The 25,821-nt window shown below is 44.7% G+C and overlaps 2 protein-coding genes across 5 annotated transcripts in view; one reads left to right on the top strand and one right to left on the bottom strand.

The window, feature by feature from the left end:
• The first annotated feature begins 463 nt into the window (after positions 1-463).
• cmet (CENP-meta) lies at positions 464-9,415 on the top strand. 2 transcript variants are annotated; one of them, XM_044394995.2, is made up of 14 exons: positions 464-738; positions 797-919; positions 978-1,324; positions 1,378-2,291; positions 2,946-3,107; positions 3,700-6,775; positions 6,835-7,068; positions 7,125-7,418; positions 7,476-7,643; positions 7,701-7,868; positions 7,927-8,193; positions 8,257-8,374; positions 8,435-8,943; positions 9,000-9,415. In XM_044394995.2, exons 1-14 carry the CDS (start codon positions 600-602, stop codon positions 9,135-9,137), a joined length of 6,657 nt encoding a protein of 2,218 aa, XP_044250930.1. In that variant the 5' UTR covers positions 464-599; the 3' UTR covers positions 9,138-9,415. The 2 variants fall into 2 exon arrangements, with proteins under 2 accessions (XP_044250930.1, XP_070067670.1); XM_070211569.1 differs by lacking the exon at positions 2,946-3,107.
• Positions 9,416-10,618: 1,203 nt separating this feature from the next.
• ab (BTB/POZ-zinc finger protein abrupt) overlaps positions 10,619-25,821 on the bottom strand; it is a 51,085-nt gene continuing 35,882 nt past the window's right edge. For all 3 annotated transcript variants that reach the window (XM_070211453.1, XM_070211455.1, XM_070211454.1), the window contains exons 8-9: positions 11,386-12,096; positions 10,619-11,317 (exon numbers count right to left, since the gene is read on the bottom strand). In XM_070211453.1, the coding sequence (XP_070067554.1) occupies positions 10,896-11,317; positions 11,386-12,096 (1,133 nt within the window). In that variant the 3' untranslated portion in view covers positions 10,619-10,895. The remainder of the gene's footprint in view (positions 11,318-11,385; positions 12,097-25,821) is intronic.

Genomic DNA, 25,821 nt, shown 5'->3' with positions numbered 1-25,821 from the left:
CAAAAATCGGGAAAAAATTACTCACAATGGATCACGATTTCCTAAGAACACTAGTGACTATAGATGATTAACATAAACATAAGTTTTGAAATGAATCTCAAGAAATCGCGGTCCACAGACAAATTAGGCGGCCAAACTTGATTGATTTCATACAGTAATGTGTGCTACAAAATGATTTAAACTAATGAGACCTGGACATGAACTGATTTACTTGGGTGAGGCATAAACAAATATTATATTTGACAACAATTGGTAATCGCGGGAGTATAACTTTTTAAATATGTACAGATAATCACGAACAAATTTTCGTATAACAGTAATTTGCGCGGTTGTGTGAACAAGACATCAACCAGCTCTAGCCTGGTTCCACCCCACGATAACCGTGAGTATTAAAAGAACTAGCTAGTCGATATATTTCGAACTAGATCAAACATATCGACCAGCACATATCGAAGCTGTACCGTCCCTTATTTCGCTTAGCGGCATTTGTTCGAAATTAACAGAAACCAGAAACAAAGATGTCGATCGTTTTACGTTTCCTGTGAAACATTAAAATCTATGTTTGTTGTTCAACTGTCGTGTGTCAAGAAGCTGCAAAGATGTCTGCGAAGAACCCGAGTTCCATCCAGGTGTGCATCAAGATCCGTCCCTGCGAACCGGAGCTCACCTCCCTGTGGCAGGTGAACGATGGTTGCTCCATTCACCTGGCGGACAGCCACGCGGAGCCCTATGTCTTTGGTGAGATCTCCTCCAGAATCGGGAGTATGTATATCCTAATCTCCCTCCCCCCTTGCAGACTACGTCTTCGACGAGGGCACCAACAACCAGGAGGTGTTCGACCGGATGGCCAAGCACATCGTGCACGCCTGCATGCAGGGCTTCAACGGAACTATTTTTGCCTACGGCCAGACGTCGTCGGGTGGGTATATCTCTATGCTATATATATACTTGTACCTAATACCACTAATCCCCCCCAGGAAAGACCTACACGATGATGGGCGACGGCCAGAATCCGGGCGTCATGGTGCTGGCCGCCAAGGAGATCTTCCAGCAGATCTCCAGCCAGACGGAGCGCGACTTCCTGCTGCGCGTGGGCTACATCGAGATCTACAACGAGAAGATCTACGACCTGCTGAACAAGAAGAACCAGGACCTCAAGATCCACGAGGCTGGCAATGGAATTGTGAATGTAAACTGCGAGGAGTGCATCATTACCAGCGAGGACGACCTACTGCGCCTGCTCTGCATGGGCAACAAGGAGCGCACCGTGGGCGAGACCAACATGAACGAGCGCTCCAGCCGCTCGCACGCCATCTTCAGGATAGTGAGTCCATCTTGCAGTTGTTATCCACATCCTTTCTAATTTGTGTCCCTCAGATCATTGAGTCCCGGAAATCGGATCGCAGCGACGACGACGCCGTCATTCAGAGCGTGCTCAACCTGGTGGATCTGGCTGGATCGGAGCGGGCGGACCAGACGGGCGCCCGAGGAGCTCGCCTCAAGGAGGGCGGCCACATAAACAAAAGCCTGCTGTTCCTCAGCAACGTGATCAAGAGCCTCTCGGAGAACATGGACAACAAGTTCATCAGCTTCCGCGACTCCAAACTCACGCGCATCCTGCAGGGATCGCTTTGCGGCAATGCTCTGACCTCCATCATCTGCACCATCAAGCCCTCGATAATGGAGGAGTCGCAATCGACGCTGAGCTTCGCCATGCGTGCCAAGAAGGTGCGCATCAAGCCGCAGGTCAACGAGATGGTGTCCGATGCCACGATGATGAAGCGGCTGGGTCGCGAAATCCAGGTTCTGAAGGACAAGCTGGCCGAGGCGGAGCGGAAGAACGAGAGCCAGTTAAAGGTGCAGGATCTGGAGCAGCGCATTCAGCGGGACATGCACAAGATCATCTCCAGCACTTCCCTGAGTGACAAGTGCCAGCAGAAGCGGCGCCGTACGTGGTGTCCTGCTCCTTCGGGTCCCGTTTTGGAGTCGGAAGGGACTGCCATCAAGGACGAACGACTTCTCCAGTTTTCAAAGGTCTCCCATCTGCCGAAACCTGTATTCTTTTCCAATTCCAATGTGGGAAAACGTTGGGACAACGCTCCCAAGACCGTAAACATTCTCGGAACACTGGATATCGGCACAGATACGACCTCAATTAACGAGGAATTCTTTCCGGCAGACTGCATTGACTTTGGCTCTCCTCGTCCCGGTTTCCATAAGGACATGCTGACCAGCGGACAGCTGCCTGACTTGACCTTGACTCCCTTGACGAGACACACGGGTCCTCTGTCGTAAGTACTCCTTGCTTTCATTTCGGTTTTGGCCGCTTTCATTAGAATGGGTCGATTTGTAAAGTCACCAAAGTAGTGATAAATCGTAGGGGTGGAGCATAAAATATAAATAATTTTAAGTAATATTGGTAAAGAAATCATGGAAAAAATTGTCCTATTCATTTCTCATCTATTTTCCACATCTAGCCAAATTTTTCAATATATTTTTTAAAGCTTTTTGATAAACAAAAAGTTCAAAAACTTTTTCCAATACTAATTTTTAAATAATGCTTACACAGAAAAAAAAATACGATATGAAATAGAGTTATTTCTATGTTATTTCATTCCAATAAAAAGTCGATTTGATTTATGTCAAATTTAAGATTCAAACATATCAATATGATATTTTGTCATATCATAAAAAATACCAAATTTAGTATTTTTGTGAGCAAATAATATAAAAAAGATTAACATAATCTTTATTCATATCAAAATGATATGAATAAAAAATTTCAAATTGACCATTAAACTACGAAGTATTACGATATATTTTTATTTCCCCTACGATTTTTTAACTCCAAAATCGACCCAAACTAATCTTCATAACACTCATCACCTAACACACGCATTCATCTACGCACCTGAAACCCGATCCATGCACTCATGCTTGCGCAGCTTGGAGAAGATCAAGGAGATCCAGGACCTGCAAATGTTCACCAGCATAGAGAAGCACTGCGAAGAGGAGATTAAGGAGGTGCAGGTTTTGAAAGAAAAGCTGATCAGGGTTACAGCTGAACGGGATAAGTTAGAGCAAGATTCGTTGACCGAGACGGAGCGGTGAGTTCAAGGGGTAACGAGGTTATTCTTCTGGGGTGTCACAAAAATCTCATCCAACCAAATTTACCCCTAAAATCAAATCTCGGTGTCTCGGAAACCGTTTGAAAATCATGTACACGATTTTAGACCAACCGAATTGTAGCCTTCGAAGGAAATGTTCCTAAAATCTGAGCAAATTTACTCATAGAAAACTCTACAGATTCTGTGGCACCTACAGTTTTAATAGTTTTTCAAACCAACCGTCCCCAAATTTTTCGCCGGTTTTTGTAACACCCCTAAATATAATTGAAAAAAGAAAAAATCTTTAAAGGGTTCACGATATAGTATCAGCATCAAAGGCTTTTTCTCGGGTACTAATTCAGCTTTATTGTCTTATTAAATCGTTAATTTTGCATTCCTAAACGGTGAACATGAAATTTAAAACCACATTTTAGTTCTAAAGCTCTAGTAAATAAATCTAATAATTTATTTTCTAGGCTAAAATACTAACTAACAGGGAATCTTGTTGTACTAGGTACGAGGGCCATCGACTATACAAATTCGTTTGGAGTTTTATCTAGTATCTAACGAAGAGTTTCTTTTCTTTTTGTAGCTACGACGCCCTGCAGGAAGAGGTCACCAGCTTAACCGCAGCCAATGAGGCTGCGAATGCAAGAATCGGCGAATTAGAAGGGCAGCTGAGTTCGCTGAAAGAGACGATGACCAAATTGGAAGTAGAGAACCGTGAGGCAGTTGGCCTAGAGTTCGAGTTCGAGGCCCACAAGAAGACGTCGAAACTGCGCGTGAATGACCTGCTATCGGCGCTTTCAGAAAAGGATTTGGCCATAGAGAGCTTGCAAAAGTCCCTCGACAATTTAAACCGCAACATGAATATGCAAGCGGAGATTAAAACTCGCAATGAGCGAGAGGAGGAAGCTCAGGGCTCCGATTCCCTTGTGGAAAAGTTTAAGGCTGAAAATCAAGAGCTTAAAGCGAAACTCACTGCGTTGGAAACTAACTTTGAGGAGATTCAGCGGGAGTACGACTGCCTGTCCAACCAACTGATGGAAAGTGTCCAGGAGAACGACGCCCTGCGCGAGGAGCTCAAGCATCGCCAGACTTGCTTTGATCTGGAGTCCATGAAGAGTTCCGGCGTGGGCACTGAATGCAGCGACCTGGACAGCGAACTCCTGGAGCAATTCATCAAGATGTCAGAGTCCGTCCAGCAGATTGAGCTGCAGCATCATTCCGGCTTCAGTCGCCTCTTTAGAGCCCATAAAATGGAACAGGATGGAAACGTGCCAGGCCTGAAGCTTTGCCTCGAGTCTGCCGAGTACATAGAGGGTGACACTCGGCAGACAGATTCCTCCGATTCCATTTGCCTCAAAGGCTTCCTCAAGCGACACAGGTTCCATATTATGCGACTAAGCGAGGAACAGATGCATTTGGGAGAGGAGAAGCGACTTCTCGATATTATTTCGCAGCTGGAACAGGAAGTGGATGAGAAAAACGTCCTAATGGAGGCCACAGAGGCGACCATCAACGAGATGCGCGAGCAGATGACCAGCCTAGAATCAGCGCTCCTGGAAAAGAGTGTTATAGTCAACAAGGTTGAGGACTACCAGCGTCAAATCGAAACCCTGGAGAAACAAAACGCAGAGATGACGATGGTTCTCAGGGAGAACTCGATGAGCGAGAGTCTGCTTAAAATTCCGGCTGACGAGGATACCCTTCCAGGATTCTCTGCATCCCCCGCTAGGAAAGTTCAGGAGTCAGAGGAGGTGGCCAAACTCAAGGCATCCCTTGCAGAGTTGCAGGCAAAGATCTGTGATATGCAGGCCGAGATGAACAGCCAACTGACTCAAATTCAACTGAAAGACACAAAAATCGTCAGTCTTCAGTCGGATTTCGAGGAAATGAGCGAGCGGTGTTTGTCGATGGAAGTGAGGCTTGCAGAGTTGGAGCTTGATACCCAGCAAAAGCAGGAGCAACTCGATCGGCAGGCGCAGAAGCTGTCCGATGATCTGCGCATCATCGACCAGCTTCAAGAGAGAAATGCTCAACTTGCTGAGCAAAGTATTAAAACAGAAGGGTCATCCAATCTTTCCACCGAATATCATAGGCAAATCGAGGAACTTGGAGAGTCCTTAAGAGCAGCCAAAGAAGAGCTACGTGATTTCCAGCGGGTAAAAGAGGAAGAGATGAGTGCCCTACAGGTGGAATTCTTGCTGAAAATTGAAACTTGCGAGAATGAGAACCGAGCCAAACTCCGTGAAAACAGTCAAGAGTTGGAGGAGAGCAAGAACTGCTATGAGAACATCGTGGCTGGGTTGAAGGAGCAGCTTCTGCAGGCTGGGGAAGAGCTGGCCAGTGTAACTGCTTGCTGCCAGGCGGAATTGCAAGGCATTAAATCTTCGCTGCAGGAAAAACTCACACAGGCCGAAGAGGAAAGGAAGAATTTGACTGCCCAACATCAGGCAGAGGTGGAGAGCATCAGAGAAAAGTTAGCAGATGCTGAAGCCCAACAATCAAAGATTGAAGATGTTTACAAGGTGGAAATTAGCAATGTAACCTCTGCGCTAAAGGAAGAGTTAAGTGAAGCGAAGGAGGCGCGGGAAAAGGCATTCTCAAAGCTCGAGGAAATGCGAAACACTCTGGAAAAGCTAGAAAAAACGAAAGCCGAGCAGGACTTGGCATTGGATGAACTGAAAAGGGAGAAAATCCAACTAGAGGAGCTGTGCGAGAAGAGCCAGGAGCACCTGCAAATGCAGTCTCTGATTAGTTCAGACACACAGACTTACAGAGATTACCTACAAGAATCGTCAAACGAAAAGATCAAAGCGCTGCAGGAAAAGTATGAGCAGTACGTACTTGACTTGGATTCATTGAGGCAGGAGAAGCTTTCTTTACAGTCTGAGATTCAGAAAGCCAATGCACAGCACTCCAGTACCCTGCAGAAACTTCAAGAACTTGAAACTGAAATGGCTGCTCTAAGCGAGAAGAAAGAGTTGGAGAAGTGTGACTTGGAGGACAAGCTGGAGACCTTCAACGAAAAGATAAGCGACCTAGAAAAGGCACTGCAGGAAGCTCAACTCAAAGTCCTTAATTATGACGATCTTCTTGCTCAGCACGAAAGTCTAAAAACGCGTCTTTCTGAGCTGCAATCGGAAATGCTTTGTTCCCAGGAAAGCCTCGCTAGCCGTGATGTAGAAATTGCAGATCTTCGCTCAGAACTAAAGCAGGCCATGGATGCCAAGATAACCGTGAGCTCGGAACAATCAAGTCTGGTAGCGCAGCTTAAGGAAGTCGAAGAGAAGATGTCAATCGATGCAGGCATGTTCCAACGTGAAGTGGAAGATCTCAAGGGTTCAGTGATCGAGCTACAGTTTAAGCTGAAATCTTTGCAAGAAATAAAAGATAACCTTCAGACTGAAAATGAGGAGCTTAAGGGAAAGCTGAAAAATGGCCAGAATCTGCAGATCTGTTTGGAGGAGCAACAAAAGCTGTGTGCCTCTCTCAGAGAAAGTTTAGACCAACTGGAGCAGTCCAAAATAAACCTCGAAACGCAGTTGCAGGCAAGTGAAGCGGAACTTAATCAAAGAGTTACTCAGCTAAGTCAAGAAGTGGAGCTGGGCCGCAATAGAATCGGGGAACTCACCAAAGAGAGCGAAAAGCTGCAAGCCGATCTAGTAAGTTTCATTTCGATATCCTCTTACTTAATAATTATGTATATGTAAAACTTTTTCAGGAAACCAACGCTGATAAATTCCAGAAGGAAAAGAAGAGCTTGGAATTAATTGTATCCGATCTGCAGAACAAGTTGGAAGAAAAGCAAAATCTGTGCACTACCCTTAAAGAAAATGTAGAGAAACTGGAGAAATCGAAAACAAACCTCGAACAGCAAATGCAAAACAGGGAAGCAGAAATAAAATTAAGAATTGGGGAACTAACCAACGAGAGCGAAAAACTGCGAACCGATCTGGTAGGTTTCATTTTCGCTATCCACTCACTTAATAATCCTAAGCATACTTTTTACAGGAATCTAAAACTAAACTGTTCCAGAAAGAAAAGAGCAGCTTGGAATGCATGGTATCCGATTTGCAAAAGAGCAAACAGCAGCTGGAGGAGAATAATACGATTCTAAGCGAAAAGTATGAAGATAGTGCTCGACTTAATGCTCAGTTGACGTCCAAGGAAGCCGCATTTGCATCTTTGCAAGAAGCCTCAAACAAACACCAATTAGCCCTAGAGGCAGCCAATAATAGAAGCCTCGAAGTGGGACAGAAGGTTCATGAGCTCACAATGGATTGCGAGAAGCTGCGATCCGATCTGGTAATAGTTCGGAAATCCTATTTGTTTTATAAGATTTGTAATGGTATCATTTTTTAGCAATTTAAAGAGGCTTGTTTCCGTGAGGAGAAAGAGATGTTAGAGGGGACCATTTCCAATCTGCAGGAGGATAAGCGCAACCTGGAGGAAAAACTGTCTAAACTGAATCATAATGTTAATCAACTTGAGGAACTCAGAAAGGAGAGCGAGCAGCTACGGTCAACTCTGGTAAAATTTAACATCCTGGTAATAAAAAGATCTCTTTATTTTATTTTTATTTTTTAGAAATCTAAGGAGGCTAGTTTCCAGGCGGACAAGGAACGCATGGACGGCACAATCTCCAGTCTATTGCAAGATAAGAGCAACCTGGAGGAAAAGTTGACTAAGCTGAATAATGATGTTAGTAAACTTGAGGGACTCAGAAAGGATTGCGAGCAGCTGCGGTCAACTCTGGTAAAATTCAGCAACCTATTAATGAGTAAATCCCTATTTAATTTAATTTTCTTTTTAGAAATCTAAGGAGTCGAGTTTCCACGCGGAAAAACAACGGCTGGACGGTACAATCTCCAGTCTTTTGGAAGACAAGCGCAATCTGGAGGAAAAACTATGCACAGTGAACGACATTGTGGTTAAGCTTGAGTCTGAACTGGCTAGTTTACAAACACTTAAAGTAAACGGAGGCAACGCGTCCTTCGAATCAAATACCTCAAATGGATCGTCAGTTGCTCCAACCGCAAGAAAGAGTCTGGATCGAAATACTGGTGGCTGTGGATCAAGGGTGAGAATTTGTTTAATCTTTAAGAGGGAAGAAAGTCTCTTAAATCTTTTCTCTCCTCCCCAGAAATCAGTTACTTCCGAAAGCGATGAACGTAAGAATCGACGAATCAGCATTCACGATGAGCGGCGGCAATCTTACTGGAACGACTCTAGGGATTGTGGCACTATGACTGATCCTGCGGGTAATATCATTCGATCTGAAGTGAATTTCAAGAACTTGAAATTGATTATTAAAATTTCAGACAACAACTGCAACTGTGCGGAGCTTAACTGCAAGCTACAGGATTGCCAGCGCGATCTCTTCATTCGCGAGAGCCAAGTGACTGCGTTGACTATGGAGCTGAAGCATCATCCACTAAAGGACGAGAATGCTCAATTGAAAAAGAGAGTTCAGGAGGAGCAGGAGAAAGCCCGCTCCGAGCAGAAACGGCTTAAGATAAAGCTTCACGATCTTAACACCAGGATCAAAGACCTCACTGATGCGGATGCATTGTCTGTAAAACCGGTTGTCGACCAAGTAGAGCAGACTACGGCGATTGTGAAGCCAGCTATGGTACCGGTGGAAACTCAGACAGAATCTAATCTAGAGGCAGTCCTTGAGAAAACCAACATGAAGTACCAGGATGCTTGTGTCTTGTTGCGCTCCCGTTATAATCTCATTAAGAATCTGGAAGAGCAACTCAGGGAAAAAGAAAACAACGACACTTCGAATATCTCTTCACTTCAAGCTGGTCAAAACAGTGCATTAAAGGTTAGTTACTTGCTTTATTATTTAACTACTTGTTTAACCAACGCTTATCTTTACAGGCGCAATGTGATTCCCTGAAGAGAGAAATGGTGGCAGTCAAAACTAAATATGAGTCCGCAAAACGGGTTTTAATGATGCGGAAGGATGAGCTGGATAAAATGCGGGAGAAACTCGCTACATATGAAGGCGCTAAATAAGTCACTACATAATTATATTTGTAGAATCCCTTTTAAGTGTACAAATGTTTATGGGTTCATCAAAATGCTTCTTAAAAAAGTTTTGCTTTAGTCATAGGTAATAACGTGTATAGCAAACACCTTAGGCCTTTAATATGTAGCACTTAAATGTTTCTTCTCAGTTTATAAACATTTTAATGTAATTTTATTTATTACCCATATTTTGAGAAAAACACAGATTGTCTTCATAACGCTGCTTTATTGTAATGTCAATAAATATTTATATAACTTTCTAAGCACATGGATGTCTACTTATATTGCTTATTTAACGACTTTCAACTAATATATTTTAAACTAACGTCTTAACCGAATTGCATTAGCCTTAAATGCATTTAAACCTAGGAAAATGCAATCTATTGCACTCCCCCTGCGCCAAAATTCAGGGCGTGAGTTAGAGGAGGGATAAGTGTCTTAAACCGATGGTACAAACTAAACCGGGAAAATAAAAACTAAAGAAACTCGCATGTACTTAGATATTTTTATTCACATTATCTCTTGTGAGATAAAAGTAAATCCCATATTAAAAGTAGTCAAAACACTCGATTCGGGCCAAGTGAAATAAGTTACATATTGGAGAGTGCCGATAAGAACTTATAGGTAAATTACATTTAAATTAATTGAGGTAGAAAATTACTAAATTAACACATATGTTGGTCATAAGGCAAGTTGTAGCGACTCTTGTAGAGTCTGTGCTCATCTCCGATTGAAGCTAACCATAAACCTAGGATAACTGAGGCATATTCGAACTAAACTGTATACAGGAAACGCGTAGTTACATCTATCTAAATGTCTTGCAGTGCTGCCACATAAACTAACTAGCCTAATTTACAACTATAATTATATGATTCGCACTGGATATCATAGAGGGGGGTCCACCTTCGAGTGTAACGACCGAATGCTGAGTATGCTGAGGTATTCAATTCTCTGACAAATAAGTACAGGCATTCATATGTGTATATATTTTTAAGTGTACATACGTATACCGAGTATGCACTGTATACCGTATGTGTAAGTAGGTTGTATAAATAATCAATTTCTGGTTTTCTGATCCCCTAGATCTATGAAAATTGGCAAGATTCCCGGAGGTGATGGAAGTTCGTTTCAGGGGTTCAACTCTTTCGCTGGCTGAGGTAGTTCGGTTGAGTTGTTCGGATCCTGAGATATGGTAAGCACTGTGAATCAATGGACTGGCTAGACTTGGAACTGGAAGGCTGTGGCCTGCATGGCACATCTGAATTATCTGCTGTACTAACATACGTAACGTAAGTGTTAAATGCGACGGATCATTTGGGGGGCTTTTGCTGGTTTCTGGTCTAATATGAATATCTTCATGTATTTACAGGCTCTTCTCTTTCAATGTGAAATCTAACTTACGACTCTAGACTACCATTAGTTTATAGTTTTTCATGCGGGATGGGTTGTCTTCCTCATCTTTATCTCTTCTTCGACTTGTATACACAGCAGGTACTTGTGTATATAAATATATATATGTGTATAGGGATATATCCATGGGTATACATAGATATACCAGTATAGTTGGGTAGTTTAAAAAGCACAACATTGAATTCTACTAGTCCTAGGTTTCACTATCGTATTGTATCGTATCGTATCGTACACATAAACTGGTATACATGAGGATAAGGCTACTCGTTACATATGTTCCATGGGTAATCGGTATACAACTGTTCATGTTCATTTTCATGGTTCCCACTGCTCCTCCTATGTGTTGTGCACTCCCTCGTCCTCCGAGTAGTTCTCCTCGGCATCCGAGTTGGCCACCTCATGGTTGCTGCCCGACTGGTTGATGTCCAGGCCCAGATCCATGGGTTCGGAGCCATCCCGCCTCATGTCGCCCTCGTGATCCCCCATCTCGTCGTGACCCATCATCCGGCCGCCGCCCGAATTGAGGGCCAGTGGTCCTCGATGGGCGTTTGGCGAGAGGCTGCCGGGTATGGGCTCGATGGTCAGGCCGGGTCCGCTTTGTCCGAAGGCGGGATTGCCGGCGGCCAGCTTGCTCAGATCGAACTGGCCGGGCAGCAGGCCAGGCGGCAGGCTGTCCAGGCTGTGACCCATGGCATTCAGCTGGGCCATCTTGGCGCGCAGAGCGGCAGCAGCTGCCTGCTCCTGGGACATGCCCATTCCTAAAATAAGGGAGAAAAAACCCTCAAATTATTTAAGGAACTTTTGCCTTGAAAATGTAGAAACTCACCGAAAGTGTTCTCTGTGATGAACTGCAGATAGGTGTCCAGCAGGGACTGACCCGCCGCACTGCTGTTGGGCATCTGGACGCCCAGATCCTTGGGTCCCTGGCCCAGAGCAGCCGCCGCAGCAGCCGCCTCGTTTCGCATCCTGGCGTGCCCAAAGTTGCTCAGCAGGCTCTCGTGGTAGCGACTCAGATCACTAGTGCTGCCGCCGCCCATGCCATAAAGGCCATTACCGGTGGTCAGATCCTCCGGATCCTCATCCGAATCCTCGGCATCGTCCAGGGGGCCACCGCTGGCGTTGCTTAGATCCAACTTGGACTGACCGCTGCCAGAACCGCCACCGCCTCCTCCTCCACTGCCTCCGCTGCCACTGCCGCCGGTGGGCGAGGCTCTGGCCCTCAGCTCCGCCGGCGAGATCTTGACGCCCGCCTTGGCCAGGAGACGAGAGGCCAGGTCCGGATCGAAGGCGCTGGGCATGGGCAAAACAGGCAGATCCTTGGTGGAGATGCCGCGGTGCTGGCGCGACATGTGCGAGTGCAAGGAGTTGCGGGATTTGGCCACTGTGCCGCACAGGACGCACCGATAGCCGGGACACACGGTGTGCTTGTCCTCCAGATGGGTGCGCAGTGTGTGGGCGGAGCGGTAGATCTTGCCGCATTTGGGGCAGGGACGCGGATCGGTGGCACGGACACGCATTTCCAGGGAGCGTCGCGAAACTGTAAGATTGAACATTAAGCATACATTAGTTTTGAAGTCATTAAGGTTCCATTTAGTAGTTCAAGACCCATGAAAAGGCAGCTTGTCTTCGTTTGCTCTTTATTGTTCACCAAAATAGATTTGCCGCCTCCAAACACATTCCACTCCAGGCAACGCAGATACAAGATACTCGTACTAGATACATTTGTTTTCGCCCCCCCTGGACAATTTTGCAAACTAAAATGGCATACAAACTGTACTTATGGCTGCTTGGTTTCTCTTTAGGCTTTTATAAACTACAATTGTAAAATTGTCCGCTTCGAAATAGAATTTATATTTAGTCAATATCGCCACAATCGCGACAGACCTTCATTTTTTTCGGCTTTAGTTTTAGTTTTGATTAACATTATAGGAACCTTTTTACGTATGTCTGCTCTTGGAGTGCTTTGCCGCCAATTGATTCGAATTTCGAGTTACAGTTTAGTCAACCTAAGGTAATCAACAGAATATCTCCTTGAATTTTGAACTTTCTCTAATACAAATCGATTTCAGTTTTTGGTAATTCGTTTTCGCTCGCATCTCTTTTCAATGCTCAACTTTAGTTCAGCTTTGGTTTTTCAGTTTTTCGTTTTTATTTTTGGCTAAAAATATATTACGCAGGCACATTCTATTTTGTTTCAGTATCAATATTCATAATAACTACTCTATATACTTCTATATATCATTTTTCTTTGTTCGCTTGTTTTTAGCTCTTTATCTACATAGTTATCTCACCCTCTATGGCTTAATCGTACGTATTTTGCTTATGTAACTCTATGAATTAATGTTATTACTTTTCTTGTGTGTAGTTTCATCGGTTTCGATTTCGGTTTTGGTTTCTTTAGCTTTTCACTTTAATACTGCACATGCTTTAGTTTTACTGGAGTCGAGTCCTACGGATACGAAAGTATCTCTCTCAGCTAATGTAAAGGAATTCAAAGTTTGAGATTTACTTTTGCCTTAGGTAAACATATCAGAGCTGTAGGTGTCTGCATTTGTAATATACTTTATCGCATATAGGAACGTAATAATTGTTGTAAGTATCCTCTAGCCCAAAGCGTTCATCCACCGCCGTCAGCTACGAAGATTCTTTTCCTTCTATATGTTCTTATCGGAAAATAAATAAATAAATAAATTGATTCGAAGGAAAAAATGAATTCTCAAAAATAAATGTCTGAAATGAACACCCAAAATTAATAGCCAAAATAAATACCCAAAATGAATACCCAAAATGAATATCCGAAATTAATTACCAAAATGAATACCTAAAATGAACATTCAGAATGAATTATACTAGATGCTTTTGGAATCATCCCTCATGGAGTTTTCTTTGGACACCTAAAATGAATACCCAAAATGAATTCCCTAAATGAATACCCAGAATGAATTGTACTGGATCCTTTTAAAATCAATCCCTATAGAAATGTCTCTAGATCCTCTCTGACTGAAACCTGTTAATGACCAAAATGAATTCGTTTTAGATACGGAATGACCAGGTAAGAAACCTTCGATGGCTGACCGGCGGTCTGGAAGCGTTGCGATAGTTGGCTTACAGGCAAGGATCTCTCGTGCGCTTACAGTTACAGCTAGTTATAGTGGACTCCGACTTTCGACTTTCGACTGGGACTTGGACTACTTTTGGCTATCTACGATAGATGCGAGTGTCTCGAGACTGGGTTACTTCTCGTTTCGATTGCGAGTTAGATTCGATTTATTGTCGCCATTGACTGACTTGACTGAGAAGCAGCAACCTAGAAAGCTTTTAGCGTTTTACTACGCGGAGTAACATTAGCCCACGGCCTCGCAGTTTCATTTGAAGTCCGGGCCGCCGGCGAAGGGGCCGCCCGAGGAGCGCATGGCCTTCATCTTGGCCCACTGCAGGGTGTGCTTGATCCGCATGTGATTCCGCACGGAATTGGGATGCGCGAAGCGGCGGCCGCACTCGATCACCGGGCAGACGGGACTGTCGCGCGGATAGTGGCGATCCAAATGCTGGCGGAAGACGCGCTGCTCCAGCGGCGTTTCGCACAGCGGACAGGGTAGCATGTAGTTGCTGCCGCTGCCGGTGGCTCCACTTCCAGCAGCGCCACTTCCTCCCACTGTTCCCACGGGAGCAGCATTTCCGGGTGGTCCTGGTCCCGCCACCTTCACCGCTCCACCGCCATTGTTCCCGGGACTAACCGATGCAGCTGTTGCATTCGCCGCCGCCGCGGCAATTGTGTTCTGGAAGAGTTCTGGGAAATCCCGAGACCTGCTAAGCGCAATGGTCCTGGCCATAAACAGATTGGCTGTCAGTTGTTGCTGGTGCGACTGCTGGAGTTCATCCAGATATTGCTGCTGCTGCTGGTGTTGCTGCTGCTGATGTTGCTGCTGCTGCTGCTGGTGCTGCTGCTGGTGTTGCTCCTGTTTCATGAGCAGCGTTTGATAGAGCGTGGACTCGCTATCCTGGCGCGTTCGCTTCATGGTCAGGGAAATGGCCGAGGAGGCCGACGAGGAGCGATCGTCCTCGTCCTCGTTGCTGTTGTGCTGCTGCTGCTGTTGCTGCTGTTGCGACTGCTGCTGCTGCTGGCTGTGGTTGCAGTCCATGTCCTGATCCTCTTCGCTGTCATTCCAGGAACGAGCCGAGGGCGTAGGCGATGAGTTGGCCGAGCGGTTATTCTTGGTATTGTTGTTGTTATTATTATTGTTATTGATGCGATGGTGGTGATTGTGATGGTGGCGATGGTGCGGCTGGTGGTGGTGGTGCGCCTGGTGGTGGCTGCGCCGCTGGTCAAACAACTGCCGCTGCTGCTGCTGCTGTTGCATCAGTTTGGCCAGTTTGCAGGCCGCAGGACGTCGGTCGGCGGCATGGGCCTCGTGCGGCAGCTGCTGCTGAAGCTGGGCGGCATCCTCCTCCGCTTCCGGCTCCATCACCTCCTGCTTGATGCCGCTCTTGGCATTCAGGAATGTGCCTGCGATCCAAACGTTTCGATTGGCGATTTGGGGAGAGGAGGAAGTCAAAGTGAAAATCATTTGCTAAATAAAGGTTTTCATTCGGCAGCTTCAATTTTGATGTTCGAGTGTGGATCGTGTGTGTGTTTTGCTTTATTTTTGGGTCAATTTTGAGTTCCATTTTAAGCAGCAGCAACAACAACAACAGCAGAACTGAATTAACCGCGAGTTATTCGTTTTTTTCTTATAATTTTTTAGGGTTTCCATTTAAATTTAAAGCCAATTTCTGGTAACACATTCAGTTCTAAAGGATATTGCTTCAACTACTTCTCTCAATTGGAAGTACACACACACGGTTTGAGCCAATTTTTCCTTTTTTTCTTGGTTTAGCCAATTACATCAGTTTAAATATATTTCGATTGATTGTATTTATAATGATTATAAGTTATAGATATGATACTACATTTATATATTTGTTTTTTGGCAGGCAGGCAGGCAAATGTTTATCTAAATTATATTACAAGAAGTGCAAATAATCTAAGAAACAAAAGATTAATACATATTATTTACAAAATACTAGACTAATTGCAAGGAAACTCACAAAAATAGGATATGTTTTTTAATAAGTTTTGGAGAAGTATTTAATGGCGATTTAAATGATGTATTAGGCTTCCGTTCCAAGAAATCAAAACGCATATAACACGATGGAAAAGGGGTGGAGATCAGGGGGTGGGTGAACATATCGCGTATCGCGTGCCATGGAACCATTGCCAGATTGGACGGTCGTACAACTCTATATGCGAACTGCGATTGTGCATATATCCGAGTGGCGTGCAAAGAGGAGCACACACCTGTCCCCGTCCCCGTTTCAAAAAACACCTTTCTGCATTCCGCCCGCTCCCATTTGCAGCGCCATTTCCATTCCCTTTTCCCATTTCGTTTCAATATTCGATAATAATAAATATTGAAAAATAAAACGCAATTTAATGTCTACAAAATTGCCAAGGCCCATGCCAGAGGGCTATCAGAATCGGAATATTGAGTCATTTTTGGGATGGCCAGGGATTCTCAGGGTTGGGTTGGATTCGGTGGCACGGGTCATGACGCAAGGCGACCCCAAAAAAGAGCTGAAATCAAATTAAACAATTTAGTTCTGCCTTTGTGCGTGACAACTCAAGGGAGAAGGCAAACAATTCGGCTGCATAAATATATCAAGTGAAAAATACAATAAAATCCAATCGAATAAAATGGAAAATGCAATATGCAAGGGTTCCGATCCCCAAACCCCCCTCCCTTTTAAATAGTACGTATAGCTGGCCCTGTCTGGCGAACGAGATGGCATATGCTTAGATGCACATGAAACATGCATGGCCGCATCACAGTTTTCTTCGGCGAGCAGCCCGAGCTCCTCGACGATTGGCCGGCGCTCAAGTGCAGCCAGGACATCGGGCAGGACAGGATGGGCCGGGCCCAGGACAGCACCGATCTCCTTTGACCAGCCAAGCACATTTCGAATTTGTCACATTTGAGGAAACCGAAAGGATGTCAGCCAGTTAGAGCGTGTGAGTGTGTGTGTGTGTGTGTGATTGGGGTCCTGCCTGCAAGTGACTGCCACAAGAACAAGTCCTGAAAGAGGACATTGTGTGGCCCGGATCAAATCAGGCGTAAGATTCAGGACCCCCTTTCTCACCCCCTGCTAGCTGCACTTTTTGTGAAAGATGCGTTTGGACACACGGGCACAGGTGTGCAAGAATGAACTCCTCTTAGGGCAGTGCGAATGGGTTATTACGGAGGTGGAAGCCTTCTAAGCCTCACTCGGCTCACTAGGAAACCCGGAACCGTGTGCGTTGGTCTGTGCGTAATTTTACAGCCCCTTCCAGTTTTGGCCACCTCTGTGGCTGTGCATAATTAATGAAATATAAAATGCAAAACCCAATTTTTCCTAATAATTATGCATCATAAATGTTTATTTTTGTACACACAAAGAACGTAAAGACAAGGTTTTGTGCATGGAAAAGGCATTAGATGAGTGAACTTGTGTCACTTTATAGAGAGAAGTATAAACTGGGAAGATAGGTAAGATAGATATATTGAATAAATTCATTAAAATATCGAAAATATCGATTTTTTCACAATATCGTGTTGATAATATCGATGTTCTCAAAAAAAAGTCAGATATAAAACAAGTATTATAATTTCGTTTATAACAAAACGTCAGAAAAACATCGGTGTTTCCGATAAATATCGATGTTTCCGATATTTTGTCTTTTTTAAGGGACAAGACGGGACTGGTTTGAAAGAATGGATCAATAAAAACAATCTTTCTTAAACCAAACTAATTTCTGCGTTCCATCCTAATAGTCTTATGGATTATAACGATCTGCCCTGGGTTAGTAATTGTTAATTTCCGCTCACAAAGAGTCCTCCCCGATTAAAGATATTCCAGGGCGTGTACACCTAAGCTATTCGAAGTCTTGGGCTTGGTGGGCAACTGCCACTGGCCCATCAATTATGGCCGCATGCGAGCGCGTTTTCTGTGCCAATTCGCGTTGCTAGAAGCCATCGGGTTATGCAAGACATTGGACATCGAACGAAGGAGCCTCCGCACCCACATCAATTACCAGCGGAGCATTCAATCGCAGCGCGACGGCAATCAGTCGGAGAAGGAGTCCTCCTCCTGGCTTCCTGAGATTCCAATCCCTGTGCGAGGACTCGCATGTCGCGGTCCTGTTAGCAGCAATAGAAATTAGCTTTATTAAAGATAAAGCGGCGACGCGACTCGGGTAACATTTCCTTTCGCGCCAAGGGGCCATTATAACGAGCGAACCCCCTCTTTTTCCGTTTCTCGACTCGTTTTGCATTTCGAAAATGGACTGCAGGAGAGGTGCCGGCAAATAATGAATTTTTCTATATAAATCACTCGCGTCAATGGGCCAGGCCCATTGATATTATGGCTATGTGTAAACATTTCCCAGCGGCGCTTTGTCTCTGTCCAGGGGTCAAAAGGGTTGCAAAGGGCGCGTCGTAGGTGTGTTTAACGGTCATTTCTCGATGTCTTGCGATCGTTATCACCTCGCTTATTATTATTATTATTATTGCTGTTATGCATATATTTTGCCCTCGAAGCCTCCGTGTAATTTCGTCCAGCCTTTTGTTCTTATTGGAATTTATTACTTAATAAGTTTTCTGGGTAAAATGGTTTTTGGGTTCGTTTGGGCCTTCGAACTTTCCTCTTTTTTGACCCACCCACTCAGATTTTTACGAGCGCTCGCTCAGCAATATTTCCATTGCTTTTGAATTTTTGAAAGTGACCAAGAATCGTTTGGCAATCCGAAGGCAATACGAAATCTTGCCAGATAATAAAACTATAAAACTGCGGGTCCGGCCCGGGGCTTTTATTAATTTTTATTGTCCGTTTTATTTGCGAATTTTTCGCCATAAAACGGGTGAATTTCTGCGCTTCTCAAGTATTTGACGGATACAAATTGGCGACGTCCTGCAGTTTTACGATCTCCGACCCCCGAAAATAGTTGTGATTGAATTATGGATAAAGTGGATTACTCGGCCCGGCAATTTCATATGCGACCAAGTGTCGTAAAATCGCTGACCGAATTCATTAGATACGCACTTTCATCTGTCCGCAGTTAATTAGCTTTCAGGGCTATCTTCTTCTGGCGGGGATTGGGGGAAGCTGGGCAGGATCTATGCGAGGAAAACCCACTTTAGATTGCCAACGCTGCCCAGATGTCAGACGACACATGCCGGGACAATCCATCTCTGCATTTGTTTATCTTATAAATAAAACGCAGCCACAAAAGAAAAACAGCAAAACGGAAAAAAAAAACTGAAATAAAAAAATGGCAAAGTTTTGTCCGCTGGGGGTGGAGGTGGGCGAAGGCAAAGGGGGCGGGGCATCGGCACGTACGGCCAGCCAAAAGCCAAACGAAATGTTGTTTAAACTTTGCAAACAAGTTTGCTTGTTCGCTTTGCTTTCTTCCACTTTTCTTTTTAGATACCCTCTCGAAGGAAGTTTATGTTTGGGGACCGAGTTTGGATTGGAGATGAAATTGCAGGATATTAAAAGCCTAACAGGAACTTAACCAGAAATTAACCAATTTTTAAATTAAAGTAATGAAATAAAGGGTGGATATTAAATAAAACCCATTATTTTTCCAAACTCTTCTTTGAAACTGCTCTTTGATAATCCCCTTAAATGAAGTTTAAATTTAGGAAATTTATGTGTGGGTATCAACTTTGTTTTGGTGATAAAATTGCAGGATTTTAGCACCCTAACAGAAATTTAACCAGAAGTTAACCAAACTTAATTTTGATACTATATATATATTCCCATAATTACAGGGCTTAAATTATAAGGAAATAAAAAGTAGATTTAAAATAAAACCTATTATTTTTCTAAACTCTTCTTTAAAACTCCTCTTTGATAATCCCCTTAAATGTAATTTACCCTGAACTATAAATCCCATCGCATAGTTGGCAAAGTAACCATGGGTCGTCAGGGTATTTTGGGTATTCGTTACCCTTTTCTTTTACCTTTTTTATCTTTGTTGTCCCTGAACATACGTATGACTGTAAGTGTGGGCGGCGACTTCGTTTCGCATTCCCTCATAGATAGCATTTGAAATTGAAAGCGAAATTGCCGTTGAGCATGTGTGACGACAGTGGAGTTCCGTTCGTCCGGAGAGAGATGGGGGGACAGCAGCGAGTGATATATGAACTGGCAGGCCACCTCCCACTACCAATCTTCCTCCAATTTTCCCGAATTTCCCAAACACCGACATCAGCATTGACATTCGCCGTTCGACATCGCAGAGGAAGCGGAAAAAAAATGGTAAGTGACGCCTCGAATGCATATTCAAGGCGGACACATGCCAAGATCGAGTCGAGAAGTTTTGTGTACACACTCGGGGCATGGGGATACATGGGGATTCTCGAGGACTCGAGGATTCCAGGACAGCTGCTCCTTGGCCTGTGACGAATGCTGATGGCCCCAGCCGATAATACCGTTTGTTTGTCTCCCTTTTTTTTTTAACTTTCGAAATGAGAAAAGTTTTAGTGGGCCAACGTGTTTTTAATATGATTTTTGAGTGGCAAACGAAGCATAGGAATCCAATGCGAAAAGTGTTGCCTACTTAGGCGGGCCAGAATCGAAATTAGCCAGACTTAAACGGCGGAGCCAAGCTGGTGGTGGCCATAAATTAGTCACTCGCTTCACACATACAGACACAGAGAGATAAAGCGAACAGGCAAGTTAAAAAGGATAAATCGCTTGTGTTCATCGCTCTTCGCACATAATAAATGTATCTTTTACTTGCGCCGCATGAGGAGCGTAAGTAACTCCCCGTGAACCACCAAGAAACACCACTGCCCAGCCACCCACTCACCCACTTACCCACACACACACAAGCAGCCGCACTCATGTATGAGTTGTATATAAAGTTAACAGCATTTGGCTATCTTTTTGCAATTGATGTATTACACATAAAAGTTTTCAGCTCGACCCGCACACACAGACACACACATTGAGACACTCAAGCATCCATGTACTATATATTATCTATGCCCCCCCCCTCCCACATGTCCTTCCCCCTTCCTATGTGTGTGTGTAAGAAGTCCAAGACATCCACGAGACCACGTCCGCAAACAAAACGCACGCATACAATTACAAAACTGTTACACGTACGTGTGTCCCTTATGTGTGTGAGTGGGTCGAACGGTCGAGCTTAGTGAGGAGGGGGTGCAGGAGGGGGAGGGGGTGGTTCGGGTAAGACAGCAAAGGAATATTGTTAACCGACTACAAAATAAATACGAAAACTTTTAATGCCCCCGGCTGCCGAGGCAAACGTTGAAAAATGCTTTGCCTTCACACACAGACAGACAGACACATGCATGCCACACACACACACAGACAGGCGCTCACTAACACACTCGCAGACAGCCAAGGGACAGCTGGGACGGACATGAACGTCTTCGGACTCATTGCCACTTGCAAAACCCAACTACACATACAGACAGACAGACAGATTCAACTACACGAACATTTCGAGGTATAAGAAAGGGGCAAGGGGAGGGGGTGGATAGGGGGAGAGCAGACCTTTATCTTGCTCTCTCTCTTTCCCCTTCTTCCTTTCAGTGGGTGTGCGTGTAAGGACATATGCATGCGAACCCTTCGTCCCCACCCTTCGACCCCATAACTCATCTATCAATTTTCACGTACTTGGACCGCAGTTGCCCCTTCTCCTGCCACGCCCCCTCTTCCCGGCCGCCCCCCTTTTCAGAGCTTGGGTTCGGCGATTGTGATTGTGTGGTGCTGTACGCCTGGACCGAAGAAGGCGTCTTATTGCCAAAATGTTGCCATCTTTCCCGTGGGCCAAAAAACTCGAGCACAGTGGTGAGAAATTGGTTGAGATATTAAGAGATCGCAGATGGGCCATATAGGAAATTAACTGAATATTAAAATTATGGGAAATAAAAGTCCTCGCAGAAGAACAGAAAACTCTTAAAAGTAGGCAACGAATTGTTGTGCTTGAATGTAGAAACCAACATTTTTTTAAAAATTCCATTTTTAATTTTTTTATGGCAAAACTGTATAGCAAGTACAATTAACCTTAACGTCCTTAGTTCTATCAATTTACTTATCTGACTACCAAGAGATTATGGCTAACTATTCTAAATAGAAGACTTTATTTCAAACAGGAAGACAGTCTTTAGAAATGCTAAAAAAAGTGTAAAAAATATGGACGAATGCATATAATTTGTTTGTTTCTATTTATAACAATTCAAAGATTTTTTAATCCATAAAAATTAACCCGAAAGATAATTTAAAACAAAATATCTAAATTCCAGATTCCAAATTACAAACTTGGAACCACTGTTCTTTTGGCTGGTTTAAAACCGAACCCGACTCCTTGGGTCCTGTGTACTTAAAGTTTTCTTCTCGACATCCGCACACTCACTTACCCGCACAACTACACACAACACACACACACACATACACATATACACGTGGAGGCACAACACAAGAACGGACCCAACAATGAAAGCTGACAGCCCCAAATGTCATTCTATCTTGGCGGTCATTAGAACGGAGTTCAGAAGGTGAAGGGGGTGTTGGGGATGTACGGAGGGGTTCGGGTTTTGGGTTTGGGTTTGTGTTTGGGAGACCCGAAAGGGGTGGTGAGCGATGTTGGTTCTTGGCAAGCAATTCGCTCCTCACTTCGTCTTTGGCCAAGATTATCTCCTTTACTTTTGGTGGCAAGAACTTTTTGCCCCCGCTCCCCCCCTCCCATCGCTCAAGGACCCATATCCTGGCTGCTTCGTCGTCTTCTTCTTCGTTGTCTGTTCTATTCGATTCGGTTTTTTGGCTCGGTTCTGCATGAAGTATTTTACTCTTTTTCCATACACTCTCCGTCTCACACTCACGTATTAACTTGGCCCATTGTTTTTCGTTGTCCTTGTTGCCTCATGCAACTAAACACACACACACACACATGGCTATAAGGGTTGTGTGCGAGTGTGCTATTGATGCGGCTAGTTTGATGTATTACCCCAAAAAACGAAATGTCTGTATCGCTTATGCGGGGTTCTATAGCCATGGAATGGAATAGAAATGGGCATTTTGGCATTTCGATTTAGTGGCTCACACACACACACATGTATTTGCGGAGAGACAAACGATGATTACGCCATCGCTTGCTCTCATTCTAACACACACACACACACGCTCCCTCTCTCTCTCTATCCCTTTTTTTCGGGGCACTCTGTCTCTCTCATGCGGGCCTTTTTATGGGCATTTTGTATAATACATCATCGACAAACATGTTTGCAAAGTGTGTACGAATATTATATGGGAATCTAACTTGTTGTTGCTTTTTGCGCACGCTTTCGCTCTCGTGTTTTCCTTCCTTCTTTGTGTGTGTGTGTGTGGGTTAGGGGGGTAAGGGGGGTAAGGGGGTGGTACTGGGAGGACTCGGAACAATTGCAAGGACATGTGCGATGGATGCTGACGTTGACGCCAATGGTGTCGGTAATGGAATGGCAATGGGCAATGGGCGAAAATGCTTAGGCCGTTCAGTGGCGTCGGGGGCGTTGGGAGGGGGGTTTTTGGAGGGGCCGGTGGACTCCGGCCAGCTGCTGATGGGGTTGGAGCGAAGATGGATGTTCGGCTGGGTGGTTGAGGGTCCGAAATGTATTCGCTTTGAATTATTCCAAAATATACAGCAGCCGAAGCAGCGACGCCAGCCGAGGCAGCAAAAAAGTTTGCCCAAAAGTTTGTTCCACTGTATATGTGTATGTGTGTGCGTGTGTGTGAAAATCCTCATGGACATGCACATGTGTGTGTGTGTGGGAGTTCGTCTCGGTTAGTTTGGCGTACAGTTTTGTGAATTTGAATTAAATGTACATAGTTTTAGATTGCGTAATTCATTAGTACAGGCTGCAGCCTGATGCCCAGCCACCCTATCACTCGCACCACCCACCACCCACTGAACCACCCCTCCCCTCCCCACCCCCGAAAAGGCGTCAGCACGCACGGCCAAATGATGAACGATGCGGTCGTATGTGGTTAACGTTGTCGGGGATTAGGCGATCGGGAGTATGGGTTACTTTTTCGATGTCTGCGGAGGGGAAGGGGGTGGAAGATGGGGGCGTCGGGGATTTACTATGCTGATAGGTGTGTGTGGGTGAGTGAAGGGTGGCGATTCAGACGCTGCCAACATTCACTGAATAGCTTAAATAGCTCAAGGAGTTCCAGTCATTCCCCGGACGAAACTTAAGTAATGATGACCTTTGAATATTTGGTCCATATACTAAAATTCTAAAAAGTTTTTATTAAAAAAATATTTTTATAAATGTAAGATATTTCCAAATTAGGCAGTTTATTTTTAAAGCCTTATAAATATTTTGATTTTATTGGGACTTGAAATTCCACTATTAACGTAATATTTTTAATTAAATCTATATATTCTCAAGAACAATTAGGTATATTACAAAATACTAAGTACAAAATCCACTTAAAACCCCAAACAGCACTATCCATTTCAATGGGGATTTAAAATCAGTCCATAGCACACTCTTATGTTTTAAGGGCACAATGCTAATCTTTCTTTAGCTGAATGCGGATCCTTTGCGGCTGCGAGCAGCTGTTGAAAGGACCTCTTCGCATGGAGGAAGAGTCGAGTCAAAGATGAATAGCTTCAGTCAGTGGTCGAACGTTTCTCCCCTAACCCCTCCTCCCGGAAACCCCATAGTTTCAGGCTTTTCTGCCCCGATTCCTCGGCATCCCTCTCGCTTACAATATATCCATCTAGCCAACCTTCCAGCTATCCATCTATCCATCCATCCATCCGTCCTTCCATCGAACACTTGCGCCGCACTATTTACGGTACAATTTATTACTTTATGAGCAGCGAACTACTCAACCACCGGCCCTGCAGAAACCCCCCTCTTACACCCCCCGCCTTTGTTTACGGACCAACGATTGTATTTAACTTCATGGTGGGGATGGAAAGGGGGGTCGAAGGGGGGACATGGTTTAGATGGGTGGTTGGGTGTGAATGAAATGCGATGGTAATGAATGTATGAATTTAGAACGCAACTGAAAACTGGCGAGACAGTCGGTCGAGATAGTTTTTGCAACCTACCCACCGCCGCCCATGGACCTCCATCCCCCTCCCCCCCACACACCCTTCTATTCATCATCAGCAGGCGATGCGGTTGGGAGCAGGACAGGAAATGAGTAGAGGAAGTTTTAGTTTCATATTCGCACACGGCTCAGGGTTCAGGGGCGTAGTGGGTGGATGGTTAGTTTCGAGGGGGGGCGGTCGAAAAAGGGGTTTTGTTGGGTGGTGCTTGTAGATTGGCGGTGCTTGGGCGCTGGCGATGTTGGCACTGCGGTTTCGAGGGAGGTGGTTAGGTGAAGGGGAGGGGGTAAATAGGACCCCCCCGTGGATGGTAGCTCCATCTCTCTCCCTCTCGCTCACTTTGCTATGCGTGGCTGCCTCTGTATGTGTCTGTTTGCCTATCTATCTATGTGTGTGTGTTAGAAAGTTTGAATTGTATTGAAATTGTATTTTGTTAAAATTCATGTTTGTTATTGCTGTTTTAGTTGTTGTTTGGTTGTCGTTGGCCAACCATTTTGTCGGCCTGTCTAGCGCTCTCTTTCTCTCGCATTCCCTGTCTGTGTGTGTGTGTGTTGGATTGTGTTTGATTGCGGCACACTGGTCGTATGAGTAATTTCATTTGACTGCCTCTCCCGGCTTTTCGGTTTTTGCGTGTAATTCTCTGACAAAAACCGAGAAACTCTTTTTGTGTTAGAGTTTAGTTGGCAATATATGTAAATAGTGCAAAATAATATAGAGTAGAGGGGGGGTGGGTGGCTAAATCAATAAAAACACTGCACGAAAAGGGGCATTTAATTTAGATTTGTATCGGTTTTATGTTGAGTTATCCCGGGATTTCTTTTTGTTTTTTTTTGGGAGGGGTACTCATACCGGTTTTTCTCCCTTTTTGTTTGGGTCAAATGCTGGACAGTGAAATACATCATCGACACGTTCGACGGGCGGCATAACGAACCACCATTACCCTCCCTTAAGCCAGAAGCACCACCCCTTCGCCCACTTAGGCGCAGGATTCGATCGCACAAATTGCTCATTGCTGAGGAAATATTTGCAATAAATTTAGTTTATGGAGTCGGCTGTTGGCGCTCGAATGCCCGCCTGACTGACACCCCCTGCGGCCCCCTCACGACCCCCTTTCCC

The sequence above is a fragment of the Drosophila takahashii genome, chromosome 2L, assembly GCF_030179915.1.
Source record: "Drosophila takahashii strain IR98-3 E-12201 chromosome 2L, DtakHiC1v2, whole genome shotgun sequence".
In the NCBI taxonomy this organism is placed as follows: domain Eukaryota; kingdom Metazoa; phylum Arthropoda; class Insecta; order Diptera; family Drosophilidae; genus Drosophila; species Drosophila takahashii.
Note: the sequence above shows the minus strand (reverse complement) of the source record. Positions and strands in the feature narration are given on the sequence as shown.

Bases quoted from the DNA above. Each gene is read 5' to 3' on its own strand.
- cmet (XM_044394995.2), top strand. From the start codon at position 600: ATGTCTGCGAAGAACCCGAGTTCCATCCAGGTGTGCATCAAGATCCGT. The intron at 7,419-7,475 runs GTAATAGTTCGG...ATCATTTTTTAG, and splicing joins AGAAGCTGCGATCCGATCTG to CAATTTAAAGAGGCTTGTTT. The intron at 8,194-8,256 runs GTGAGAATTTGT...TCTCCTCCCCAG, and splicing joins CTGGTGGCTGTGGATCAAGG to AAATCAGTTACTTCCGAAAG.